Here is a 13,568-nt window from a genome sequence, read left to right on the forward strand (position 1 = left end):
CTCACCCAGTAGCGGTGTGGGAAGATGGCGGCCGCGGATTCACATTTGGGGCGGCCTCACCCAGTAGCGGTGTGGGAAGATGGCGGCCGCGGATTCACATTTGGGGCGGCCTCACCCAGTAGCGGCGTGGGAAGATGGCGGCCGCGGATTCACATTTGGGGCGGCCTCACCCGGTACCGTCCATGCAGCGTCTTTGTCCACGTCTAAGTTTGTGTCTTGGTTTGATGGCTGGGAGAGCTGGCGCTGGATCGGCTGGGGGAGCCTGGCCTGCTGCGTCCTGTGGGCCCGGGGACCACGGCCTTGCCTGGAGCTGCGCCCCAAGAGGAAACACCGAGGGCGGTCCGACAGGAAGCGGAAGCGGGGCAGGCTAAGCTAACTGCTAGCCCGTGCGGACCGGCTGTTCCGACAGTCACCCTGGCCGGCGTTCGTTCCCTTGGACGGTTAATATGTGTGTTCTTGAAGTTTTTGGATAGCATGTGTTTTTGTCTTTGTGTTGCACTGCCGTGGGCTGGGGGCAGACGCTACAAAGTGTTCCCGATTCCCGATTCCTGAAAAAGCAAAATCAAGTTTGGGGGCCTTTTCAAAAACCGAAATACGAGGTTGGATTTCAGCCACCAGTTGCAATGAGCAACATCATTCCTGGATGAAATCTCAACGCTTTTGCGCAAACGTGACATGTGTGTTTCTCAATGGGGGGGTGGGGTGGTGGTGGTGGTGGTGGTGGTGTATAAATCTGCTGACGTTGCACTTCCGGCTGGGTGAACTTTGCCACAGATGAGCAGTTCCGACCGCTGTTGTGTTCACGCACATTTGTCCGCAGACACGTCAAACCTGTGCACGATACGCTTCCGGCTTGCCTGTTTTCACGCAAGGCTGGAAGTTGCAAACGGAGGGGGGGGGGGAAACCCCAAAAAAAACACTGAATGGAAATGCCAAATTTAGACAAAAATTGCCAAATATTGAAAAAAAAGAAAGAAAAAAGTTTCACATCATTTGAGAGGGAAAAGCGAGCACGTTCATACAGATGTGTTGAAAACTGATAGAAATGAAATCTGTAATTGATTATGCAGCCGGAGTCATCAGCCATTACTTAGGCCGGTATACGATGGGCCCGTCACATGTCCTCGTTTGTCCAGCATGGAATAACTGGATACGACCATATACAGCTGACATGAGGCGAGGGTCAATATTAGACAAAAGTAGCACCAAATTGTCTCCCTAAACGCATGCATTTCCTAGCTTGTAATGAAGAAGTGCAACCAAAAGTGAAAAAAAGAAAAGGTTCTTTCATCACTTGTTTTCGACTCGTTGCCAGACAGACGCTTTCCTGGAGGCTGTGGGTCAAGTGGCGGGTGACTGGGGGCAGAATGGTCATATGGGGGGTGTCCTGCAAAGTCCCTTGTTTGGTCATGTGACTACACCATGGGACAAATCAGGCGATAGGAGCGGGACTGCCGTCATAGTGGCTGTTTGTTGCTCTCATGCAGAACTCACAACATACACAGCACGAGCTCGGCATGGTTTGATCACGCAACGAGCAGCGCCAGTGACTTGAGGTGGCACGCCTGTTCCTGTTGAGGGATGAAGCAATTAAGCAAACCGCGGCCATCTTTGAAGAACGTCAAGTCTGCCTTGCAATTTTGTCAATTTCAGTGAGAAAACAACTCAAAGGCACAGCGTTTACATGATCTTCAAGGACAGTTTATTTAAAAAAGAAGGTCTATTCATTTTAATCAAATATTAATAAAAAAAACCCAAAGAAATAAATCGCTTTTCACAGATACAATGGTCATAAACGAGGCCCCCCCCCCAAATTGAGAGCATCCCTTCAAATGGACACTCCAACCAGTCACTCATCTCCTGATGTTTTTGGCGAAGAAGACAAGTTCATCTGATGCAAATGTACATTTGCTCCACTTTCTAACCTTTCCTCCCCCTCTTCCACCATTGAGACACTGGTGCCACTGGTGGCCCAGTGGTTAGTGTCGTCGCCTCACAGAAAGAAGGCCCCAGGTTTGAACCCCGGGGTTGTCCAACCTTGGGGGGGGTCATCCCAGGTCGCCCTCTGTGTAGAGTTATCATGTTCTCACTGTGTCTGCCGTGGGTTTTGTCCGGTTTCCCCCACCATCAAAAAGACGTGCATGTCAGGGTTAATACTCCTGTCTGTGCCCCTGACCGAGGCATGGCAAGAAGAACTGGAGTTGGTCCCCGGGTGCTGCCCACTGCTCCTAGCTACACAGCTAGGATGGGTTAAATGCAGAGTAACTTCCCTATGGGGTCAATAAAGTACAGTGGCTTGCAAAAGTATTCATACCCCCTGAACTTTTCCACGTTTTGTCACGTTACGACCACAAACATAAATATATTTTATTGGAATTTTATGTGAAAGACCAACACAAAGTGACACACAATTGTAAAGTACAAAGAAAATTATACATGATTTAAAAAAAAATTTTTTACAAATAAAAAACTGAAAAGTGCGGCATGCAAAAGTATTCAGCCCCTTTTCTCTGAGTGCAACCAATTGCCTTCAGAAGTTGCCTGATGATTGCTGAATGATCGAATGTTGACCTAATGATTAAATAGAGTCAACCTGTGTGTAATCTAATCTCAGTACAAATACAGCTGTTTTGTACCGGCCTCAGAGGTTTGTTAAGAGAATAGTGGGGAGTAAACAGCATCATGAAGTCCAAGGAACACACCAGACAGGTCAGGGATAAAGTTGTGGGGAAGTTTAAAGCAGGGTTAGGCTATAAAAAGATTTCCCAAGCTTTGAACGTCTCACGGAGCACTGTTCAATCCATCATCCGGGAATGGAAAGAGTATGGCACAACTGCAAACCTACCAAGACACGGCCGTCCACCTAAACTTACAGGCCGAACAAGGAGAGCACTGATCAGAGATGCAGCCAAGAGGCCCATGGTGACTCTGGACGAACTGCAGAGATCCACAGCTCAGGTGGGGGAATCTGTCCACAGGACTATTGGTTGTGCACTGCACAAATCTGGCCTTTATGGAAGAGTGGCAAGAAGAAAGCCATTGTTAAAAGAAAACCATACGAAGTCCCGTTTGCAGTTTGCCAGAAGCCATGTGGGGGACACAGCAAACATGTGGAAGAAGGTGCTCTGGTCAGATGAGACCAAAATTTAACTTTTTGGCCTAAATGCAAAACGCTATGTGTGGCGGAAAACTAACACTGCACATCACTCTGAACACACCATCATCCCCACTGTCAAACATGGTGGTGGCAGCATCATGCTCTGGGGGTGCTTCTCTTCAGCAGGGACAGGGAAGATGGTCAGAGATGATGGGAAGATGGATGGAGCCAAATACAGGGCAATCTTGGAAGAAAACCTGTTGGAGTCTGCAAAAGACTTGAGACTGGGGTGGAGGTTCACCCTCCAGCAGGACAACGACCCTAAACATAAAGCCAGGGCTACAATGGACGGGTTTAAAACAAAACATATTCATGTGTTAGAATGGCCCAGTCAAAGTCCAGACCTAAATCCCATTGAGAATCTGTGGCAAGATCTGAAAATTGCCGTTCACAAACGCTCTCCATCTAATCTGACTGAGCTTGAGCTGTTTTGCGAAGAAGAATGGGCCAAAATTTCAGTCTCTAGATGTGCAAAGCTGGTAGAGACATACCCCAAAAGACTTGCAGCTATAACTGCAGCAAAAGGGCGGTTCCACAAAGTATTGACTCAGAGGGGGCTGAATACTTTTGCACACCGCACTTTTCAGCTTTTTATTTGTAAAAATTTTTTAAATCATGTATAATTTTCTTTGTACTTCACAATTGTGTGCCACTTTGTGTTGGTCTTTCACATAAAATTCCAACAAAATATATTTATGTTTGTGGTCGAAACGTGACAAAATGTGGAAAAGTTCAAGGGGTATGAATACTTTTGCAAGCCACTGTATATCCAAAAAAAAAAAAATCAAAATCACAGGTTTGCTGTGGTACTGGGAGAGGAGCTGAGCTTGCAGCCATCAGGTCCATCTATAAGGCGGCGATGGCTTTGGCGGCGACCCTTCTGCCCAGGGGCAGGGTGAGGTCTGTGATGGCCAGGACCACCTTCGGCTTGGCCAGAACAGGAAGCTTCACCAACTCCGAGACCTGGATGTTTTGGGACAAAGACGGGCGAAGATGTCAAGCAGCACGGGGAGATTTTAATATTCTCATGCATGAATACTCTAGAGGCGACTTGCGACTGTATCTGGTCAATTACCCCACTCTCCCGAGCCGTCCCGGTTGCTGCTCCACCCCCTCTGCCGATCCGGCGAGGGCTGCAGACTACCACATGCCTCCTCCCATACATGTGGAGTCGCCAGCCGCTTCTTTTCACCCGACAGTGAGGCGTTTCACCAGGGGGACGTAGCACATGGGTGGATCACACTATTCCCCCCAGTTCCCCCTCCCTTAACAGACGCCCCAACCAACCAGAGGAGGCGCTAGTGCAGCGACCAGGATACACAACCACGGCCAATTGTGTCTGTAGGGATGCCCGACCAAGCCGGAGGTAACACGGGGATTCAGGCCGGCGATCCCCATGTTGGCAGACAACGAATAGACCGCTACGCTACCCGGACGCCCCAGAGAAGCTTTCTTTAACCTCTGCTGGTGTAATCAGGGGTGCTGTTCATCATGTTCTCCAGCAACCCTGCAGCCATCATAGCGACTGTTGGCGTCAAGTGTTTTAGTTGCCGCCATGCTGTTATTTTTGTCACCGTTGTCCCATGTGGTTGTCATGCATGGACCAAGTACTCGTTTATTTGTACTTAAAAGGTGTGACTGTGCGCCATGTTCTCAAACTACAGTTTCTTTCAAATCTCACCAATGCTCTTTGCTGCGTTCCTTTCCTCTTTCACATACTAATGTTTGACCCCTTCCAAGTCTTAAATCAGTAAACTGTGACGGTGCTTAAGATGGACGACCTGGGCCTTTCTAAAGACACACGCAGCAAAGACTGAAACGTTCCAGAAAGACAAGAGAGGGGAAAAAAAGAGAAGAAAAATCCACACTCATTTCACATAACTGATGACTCATGAGGAAGGACTTCATTATGGAGCAAACGGCCCATCCTCTCCCCATCTCTCTCTCCTGTTCTTATCTTCACCTGTCCTGCTACTCCCTTCCCTTCCTCCTCCTCCCACTCACCATGGTGAAGGGCATGAACTGCAGGATGCTTCCGCGGCTCCCTTGCTCCAGACACTCCACGCATTCCTCCATGAAACTGTGGACAAACTGTGTGTGGGGACCTGCCATCTTAGAGCCCAGGATGGAGGAGATGAGGAGGAAGAGGTTGGCTGAGGGTGGGTTGAAAAAAATGAAGACAGTTCAGGTTATGGAGTCTGAAGACGTCCCACGTCACTGCTGTGTCATTCCACAGAAGCGTTCGGCCAATTACTCCATGTCAAGGGTTGGGTGTGAACGACTTAAATACATATTTTGGTCGAGAAGACATGACAGTGGTTTCAGCTGAAAACACCACTCAACTCGTACGGGAAAGAAAAAGCTGCTTGCTTGGACGTTGCTAAAGATTGAACCAAAAAAAAAGATCATTTTATGTCCATTTTAGAATTAAAGGCATCCTGATAATGTTAATGCTTTAACTCGTTTAGTGAGAACAGCTGTTTCATTTACCACAAGGCTGATCTCTCATTTTGGTGTCAAATATTTTTTCTCTAACTCACTGAATATCAGATAGGCAAAAATTACACAAAACGGTCGTGAAATAGCTGTTTTTGCAAGTTCTGCACCATCTACAGGCTGTTGTTACAAGTCCAGGGGCTTCACGTATCAGTCGTTACTATGCGCAAATTTGTTCTTACACACCCATGAAATTTTTAGCCCTCAACATTGTCTGACGGTCAGCAGCAAAGCATGATGGTTATTTGTAATTCCCTCCTCCTAACATCTATTGTCTACCTCTTGCAATAAGCAATCACCCAGGCCTGCAAAGACATCAGTGTTAGCCAATCGGTGTCTAAATTCAGGGGTTTCCCAGGTTCTACACTGGTCTCTGAGACGAAATTCAGGGCTAAAAAAAAAAAATCCCACGGGTGTGAATGAACAATTTTGCCCATAGTAACGACTGATAAATGAGGTCCCAGGTCTGCTAATTGACCAGTGTCGCACAATTTATGAAAGCGAATGGTCAAGCAGTGAAGCAGTGTTCAGAATTTAAGAGATCGAAACGGCATCTTAAAATGGCACACTTTCACATATCCGATGAGCAATGGGGGGGGGGGGGGGGAGTCAAACGACGTAAAACTAAAGTAATTCACTCATTTGATTGAAAAATCAATTAAATCAATGATGTTCATCAGTGTGACCTGACAAATGAAGACAGACAAATGAAGACAGAGAAAATACTTAGTCACCCCCTTCATCATCTCTCAAACGCTTGACTCACTGCAGCTTTTCGCTGTTTAGACAAAACACAAAATGACAACTCAATGTGTGTGTGTGTGCGTGTAGGTGTGTGTTCTGCTTAACACCAGTGCAGTCTGGAGGAGCAGTAAGTGAGAGACAGACTGAAGAAAGTTAAACACGGAGAAATGAACGGCTGCTAACGCTGCTCTTCGGGTAGGATGGGTGTAGTCAGGACTGTAACAAACACATCTTTACTCTGAACTAAAAAGGAGGCTTGTTGTAACTGATGTGGACCCGAGCTACGGTTCGTTAAGGCCCCTTCCTTCAGTGTGGCCACTGAAATAAAACTGCAATATGACACATCTTATCATGAAATCCTGCAAGTAACTAAAAATCAAGTAGTTGAGCGTAGATCTTAATGTATGCTGATGATACAGTTATTTAGCTTAGATCTTAATGTATGCTGATGATACAGTTATTTAGCTTAGATCTTAATGTATGCTGATGATAGTTATTTAGCTTAGATCTTAATGTATGCTGATGATACAGTTATTTAGCTTAGATCTTAATGTATGCTGATGATACAGTTATTTAGCTTAGATCTTAATGTATGCTGATGATAGCTATTTTTTCTCATGGTAAAACTACAAAAGAGGTAGTAATCAATCAATCAATCAATCAAGTTGCATTTTATATAGCGCTTTTCTAGCCGCAACAGCCACTCAAAGCGCTTTACATTTCTAGTCAAATCTCAATTTCAGAGACCTGTAATAACAGAACACAAGCCGTTTTCTGTACAATCGCTACCCATTTGTGTCTTTAGGACCCCCACCAAGGCCGGAGGTAACACAGGGATTCGAACCGTCAATCCCTGTGTTGGTAGGCAACGGAATAGACTGCTACGCTACCCGGATGCCCAATTCTACTAGTACATTGTAATAAATATTAAAGGTAGCATCTGTCATAAGCAAATGAGTCCCACTTGGTTATTACCCTTTGTTTAGATGTTTTGTTTGGAGTTTGGTCAGATTTAAATGGTAATCAAGTTTACAAATGTTAAGCAAGGAAAACTGTTTTCATATAAAATGGAAAACATTCAGTTAAACTCAATATTTTTTTTTTGTGGATTTTTCCCCCTTTGTCTCCCGGATTGTATCCCGGTTGCTGCTCCACCCCCTCTGCTGATCCAGGGAGGGCTGCTGGCTACCACATGCCTCCCCCAATACATGTGATGTTGCCAACTGCCTCTTTTCACCTGACAGTGAGGAGTTTCACCAGGGAGATTTAGCACGTGGGAGGATCACGCTATTCCCCCCAGTTCCCCCTCCCCTCCAAACAGGCGCCCCGACCGACCAGAGGAGGTGCTAGTGCAGCGACCAGGACACACACCCACATCCGGCTTCCCACCCGCAGACACGGCCAGTCGTGTCTGTAGGGACGCCCGACCAAGCCGGAGGCGACACGGGGATTGGAACCGGCGACCCCGTGTTGGTAGGCAATGGAATAGACCACCACGTCACCCGGACTGATGCGTTTTTATTTACAATTCCTTATGGAGAGGTCAACCTTTCTTTTGCACTCACAGTTGTCAGCAATCGATGTTGGAACTGCGTTCAAAAACGGCAGATGTCGGAGAAGGTGCTGTAAATGTGCTACCTGTCTATTTGAAATGTTTTGCCATGTGCATTTTGATTTATTGTCATTATTCACATCGCTGAATCAAAGAGGTCAGCGCCCAGTTAGAAATTACATATTGCAACTTCCCGTAAATTACCCCTATCCACAACTAAGTCTCAGCCTACTACGCTACATTTTATGAAAAGAAAAATAAACACGGATTCTTTGTGCCAAAGTCGGCCAGAAGCTCCTCGAGTAGACTCAACAGCTGTCTGTCGGCGTTGTCAGAGTAACTGCCTGAGTCATACCTGTTACCAGCCAAGTAAGAACTGGGCCAGGAACGAGGAGAATGACGGCAGGAATTCTCACCCAGCACGCGGTTGAGCGGGTCCCTCATGTTGACGGTGTGAAGTTGGGAGGCCGACAGGGAGCTGCTCATCGACCGGTCCCCTGCAGGGAGGCACAAAAGAGAGGCGTTGTACAATGATAAACTTCAGCTGCTCTTAATAGTTAATGAGGGAGTCATTAACCAGGAATCAAAACATAAATCTGTCACACAGCCCAGTAAACTGGGATGTCATCACTATACTGTGAGCAAATTCTTCCAATGGAAATAACTGACAAAAAAAGATGTGCTTAGTCACTGGAGTGTAGAAAAATTGGGTAAATAAGTAGAAGTTAAGTAGGTTTCTTCAGAAAGTGTTTGGATGACCAAATCTTATGCAAGTCCCACAGGCTTCCTTCCTCTTTCTCATTCTTTGTTCTTAAAAAAAAACTTTCTGTGTAAGATCCATTCCATTATCTTTTGCTTTCCAGGCAACTGATGTGTTTAGATTTTCTCAAATGACACAAACCCTGTTAGAGGTGGTTTCAGTTAAAAAAAAAAGAAACAAAGCAAAACCAAGGGTTTTAAATTTCTCATGTTTTCTGTGCACCTCCTTCCCCTTTTATGAAACTGTGTGGATTCTTCTGACTTTACTTCTCAATTCTGTTTTTTAAAAAAAAGAGTTTCAAATGACTAAAAAGCATAAACATCAGTCATTAAGGAAAAACTAAAAGATTTCACTTTCAGACTCGCTCCTGGTTGATGCCCCCCCGTAGCTAAACCAAGTTACCCTCAACCCAAAGCTCCGGCGTACCCTTGGAGGGAGGCCAGTTTCGAAATGAGAGGTTTGCTTTTTGCGCTGAATTGAGGCGGCACAACTGGATTCAGTGACATGAGGGAATTTCGAGAGAGCGCGTCTGAACGTCGCAGATTTCAGAGTGCTACTACCAAGTCCTTTCACGCCAACGCACGTCTTTTTCAATGCAAATGAAAAATGGAGGCTGTAACAAGAGTCATTAGCCGTCCCGTCCTCCTCTCTCAAACCCCTTACTTTCTCTTTTAGCTAAGTGCCCTCGTTTTAACGCTGACACGACCGGGATCTCACTCCTACCTGAAACGACCACGGGCGGTCAAAATGACCGCCGGTTTTTAAACGCTATATTGTGTCAAGATAAATAGCCAGTTGAGATATTAATGCACTGCACATGTTAGTATGTCTGTTAAGAAAAGACTGACACCAAAATTAAAATTTGAACAACTTTAATACTATTTTTCCACCAATTTAAAATGGCCGCCGCCCAACGCCTGTAAACACTGCGACGCCTCGGTGGTAGTCATGGTGCATCTGTAACCAGACATGTTGGCAATAATCAAACATCAAGTTTAGACTATTTCTCTGCACTGGAGGACGACGCTAGTGTGTTTCTAGGACAGAGCAACGAACCTGTCGAAGGAAAGGACGCGACCAACACACCTCATAAATACTGACATGACGCGCACCATCACGCGCAAATTATGAGCGGCCATTTTGACCGCTCATGGTCGTTTTAGGTAGATCTTATAATTTTTTTTTTATATGCAATTGATCTAAAACTCATTTTAATGCAAACATATGCAGTTTTAGGAGCATTCAGGCAGCGGCAGGCCTGTATCTTTTTTTTTCTTCACAAAGTTATTAAACTTTGAAAACCCCAAGCGGTCATAATGACCGTCTTGGTCGTTCTATTAATATCACACCATTTGCGTAAAAGCAAACGGGCTGGCGACAGTTTCCCACCCCCCCCCCCAAGTAACGCAACCCATTCTGACACTGAGATGGCCTGGGAAATTCTCCCTTCTCTAAGTCAGAATGACCCCGATTGCTCAAGTAGAAAAAAGTGACATAGTGGACAGAGAGTGAAAGGTGGCAGAATTAGCCATGAAAGGGAGGCTTGAATCCGGATTCGTGCAATATAAAAGAAAATGCCCCACAGACAGACCCTTGCTCTGATGGACGAGAACGAGCTTCTACTATTCAATGCAAAAGATACACTCCTGCTGTTAAATACCGAAGCGGCAAAAGCAGAGCGGCAACACAGTTCACAAGTTTGAGCCTGAACACAGAAAAGATAAAGAGGTAATGAGAGCTTGTCTCAGCTTATCTGAGTTCACTCTCCTACATTTGACTGAGGGCCTGCAGCAAGAAACAGCTTGCTGGTGGAGCGACGCTAGAAGACACACTTGGACTTAAAACTCCAGGAAATTCCTTTTGAGTCCAGAGAGCATGAAGCACAGTTAGCTTAACAGACACTCAAAGGAGTCAAATTCTCTCTCAACACACACACAAACACACAAACACACACAACTGACTGATCAAATCAGTGGGTGGTCATGTGACTCAGATGTATGCACAAAACATCCATCCATTCATCCATCATCTGAACCGCTTATCCTGATCTCAGGGTCATGGGGATGCTGGAGCCTATCCCAGCAGTCATTGGGCGGCAGGCGGGGAGACACCCCGGTCAGGCCGTCACACAAGGCCCACACACACACACACACACACACACACAAATTCACACCTAGGGACAATTTAGTATGGCCGAGTCACCTGACCTACCTGTCTTTGGACTGTGGGTGGAAACCGGAGCACCCGGAGGAAACCCACGCAGACACGGGGAGAACATGCAAACTCCACACAGGATGACCTGGGACGACCCCCAAGGTTGGACTACCCCGGGGCTCGAACCCAGGACCTTCTTGCTGTGAGGCGACCGCACCAACCACTGCACCACCGTGCTGCCCGTATGAAACATACTGTACGGAATAAAGATGGCTACCGGACCACGATGTTTGCACTGGTTTTATTTTTGAGTCTGCTGTTTTCCCTTACGGAGATGAACCAGCTTCCTCATAACCCCTCGTTACATAACTGCTGGTCAGAGAACAGGGGTTTGTGGACTTACCTGGACTAGAGAGGGTCACCGGCTCGTCCTCATTGGAGCTGAGCAGGCGCATCAGTTTGGAGGGCTGTGTGTCATCCAGGGGGAAGAGGCTGCTGTAGTCCTGCGGAAAACCCCGGTCCGATTACCACTACGATACCCACAATGCCTCGTGAACGATATTGATAAAAACCCCTTGAAGAGACACACTTATCGGAACAAGTGTTGTCGGTCCTTGTGAATATAAGAGAAGGTTGTTGTGTTGTTATTGTGTGTTGTCGGTCCTTGTGTATATAAGAGAAGGTTGTTGTGTTGTTATTGTGTGTTGTCGGTCCTTGTGTATATAAGAGAAGGTTGTTGTGTTGTTATTGTGTGTTGTCGGTCCTTGTGTATATAAGAGAAGGTTGTTGTGTTGTTATTGTGTGTTGTCGGTCCTTGTGTATATAAGAGAAGGTAGTTGTGTTGTTATTGTGTGTTGTCGGTCCTTGTGTATATAAGAGAAGGTTGTTGTGTTGTTATTGTGTGTTGTCGGCCCTTGTGTATATCAGTGATGGTAGTTGTGTTGTTATTGTATGTTGTTATTGTGTGTTGTCGGTCCTTGTGTATGTTCAAACCTTGGCGCTGCCCCAGTAAAACCAGTCTTTACACTGTTAGCCAATAGACAGCTCCAGGGGGAGGTGGGTGCGTTGTGCCTTACTTAAGGGCACCTCAATATTTAAAAGGCATACTGAGTAGGACCCCCCCCACCCCCACCCTGAAATGGCAAACATTTATGCAGTAACGAACCAACTCAGTCATAATTAAGGGGCCATTGTTAGGCTGCGTAAATGTCTGCAGGGATGCTGATTTCTGCCTGCATTTCTTTTCTTCTTTTTTTTTTGTGGATTTTTTTACCCTTTTTCTCCCCAATCGTATCCGACCAATTACCCCACTCTTCTGAGCTCGCTGCTCCACCCCCTCTGCCGATCCGGGGAGGGCTGCAGACTACCCCACGCCTCCTCCCATACATGTGGAGTCACCAGCCGCTTCTTTTCACCTGACAGTGGGGAGTTTCGCCAGGGGGACGTAGTGCGTGGGGGGGATCACGCTATTCCCCCCAGTTCCCCCTCCTTCTCGAACAGGAGCCCCGACCGACCAGAGGAGGAGCAAGTGCAGCGACCAGGACACACACCCACATCTGGTTTCCCCCCTGCAGATGGCCCATTGAGTCTGTAGGGACGCCCGACCAAGCCGGTGGTAACATGGGGATTTGAACCAGAGATCCCCGTGTTGGTAGGCAACGGAACAGACCACTACCCGGATGCCCTGCATTTCTTCTTGTTTTCTGAATGTTCTGGCAGTCGAGCCTCTGGTATATCTGATCCTGTCAGTCAATGGCTGCAATCATTAGCACTGCATGTGAGGGCAGATCCCTTGAAATTGCAGAGCCGTTCCTGCTCATTACAGCTGAAAAGATACAAAGCAGCTGACACAGCATCTGAAAGAATGAAAATAGAGTGACGCAAAAGGCCGAGCAGACAGGGCTGGCTCCAAACCATGAGTGAATCTGGGGTCGGCTTTCCATCATTGGTGAGCATTGAAGGAGAGGGTGGGATTGAAAATCCACGTGGAGTCGTGGGCTTCACGGCTTGTTGAGCTAGAGAGGACTGGACAACTTTTCAAGACGTGTTGACGAGGGCGTCCGGGTAGCGTAGCGGTCTATTCCGTTGCCTACCAACATGGGGCTCACCGGTTCGAATCCTCATGTTACCTCTGGCTTGCTTGGGCGTCCCTACAGACACAACTGTCCATATCTGCAGGTGGGAAGCCGGATGTGGGTATGTGTCCTGGTTGCTGCTAGCACCTCCTCTGGCCTGTTCGGGGGGGGGGGGGACTGGGGGGGATTAGCGTGATCCTCCCATGCAAGACGTCCCCCTGGTGAAACTCCTCACTGTCAGGTGAAAAGAAGCGGCTGGTGACGCCACATGTATCGGAGGAGGCATGTGGTAGTCTGCAGCCCTCCCCGGATCGGCAGAAGGGGTGGAGCAGCGACCGGGACGGCTCAGAAGAGTGGGGTCATTGGCCGGATACAATTGGGGAGAAAAGGGGGGGGGGGGGAGTTTACAAGACACGAGCAGCAGAATGCTTCCCGGTATGCCTTTAAGGGAGAGTGGCACATTCATGTTTACCTCCGTACAAAATGACTCAAGAGCTTCAAATAATCAGTGTCTCGTCAGCTAATTTAAGAATCAATAAACGAATACGCCTAGATACTTTAATATGACAAACAGGAAAGATTCTATTCTGGGGAGAAAGAAATTACAGTGAATATCATGTGTTGATGTTG

The 13,568-nt window shown here is 47.0% G+C and overlaps 1 protein-coding gene across 1 annotated transcript in view; it reads right to left on the reverse strand.

Moving 5' to 3' along the window:
- Positions 1-3,872: 3,872 nt before the first annotated feature.
- Positions 3,873-13,568, reverse strand: part of med24 (mediator complex subunit 24) — a 44,149-nt gene continuing 34,453 nt past the window's right edge. Inside the window, exons 22-25 of the mRNA XM_056297335.1 lie at positions 11,267-11,366; positions 8,366-8,446; positions 5,162-5,310; positions 3,873-4,120 (exon numbers count right to left, since the gene is read on the reverse strand). Coding sequence (XP_056153310.1) covers positions 4,004-4,120; positions 5,162-5,310; positions 8,366-8,446; positions 11,267-11,366 — 447 coding nt within the window. The 3' untranslated portion in view covers positions 3,873-4,003. The remainder of the gene's footprint in view (positions 4,121-5,161; positions 5,311-8,365; positions 8,447-11,266; positions 11,367-13,568) is intronic.

This window comes from Lampris incognitus, chromosome 17 (assembly GCF_029633865.1).
Source record: "Lampris incognitus isolate fLamInc1 chromosome 17, fLamInc1.hap2, whole genome shotgun sequence".
Classification (NCBI taxonomy): Eukaryota; Metazoa; Chordata; class Actinopteri; order Lampriformes; family Lampridae; genus Lampris; species Lampris incognitus.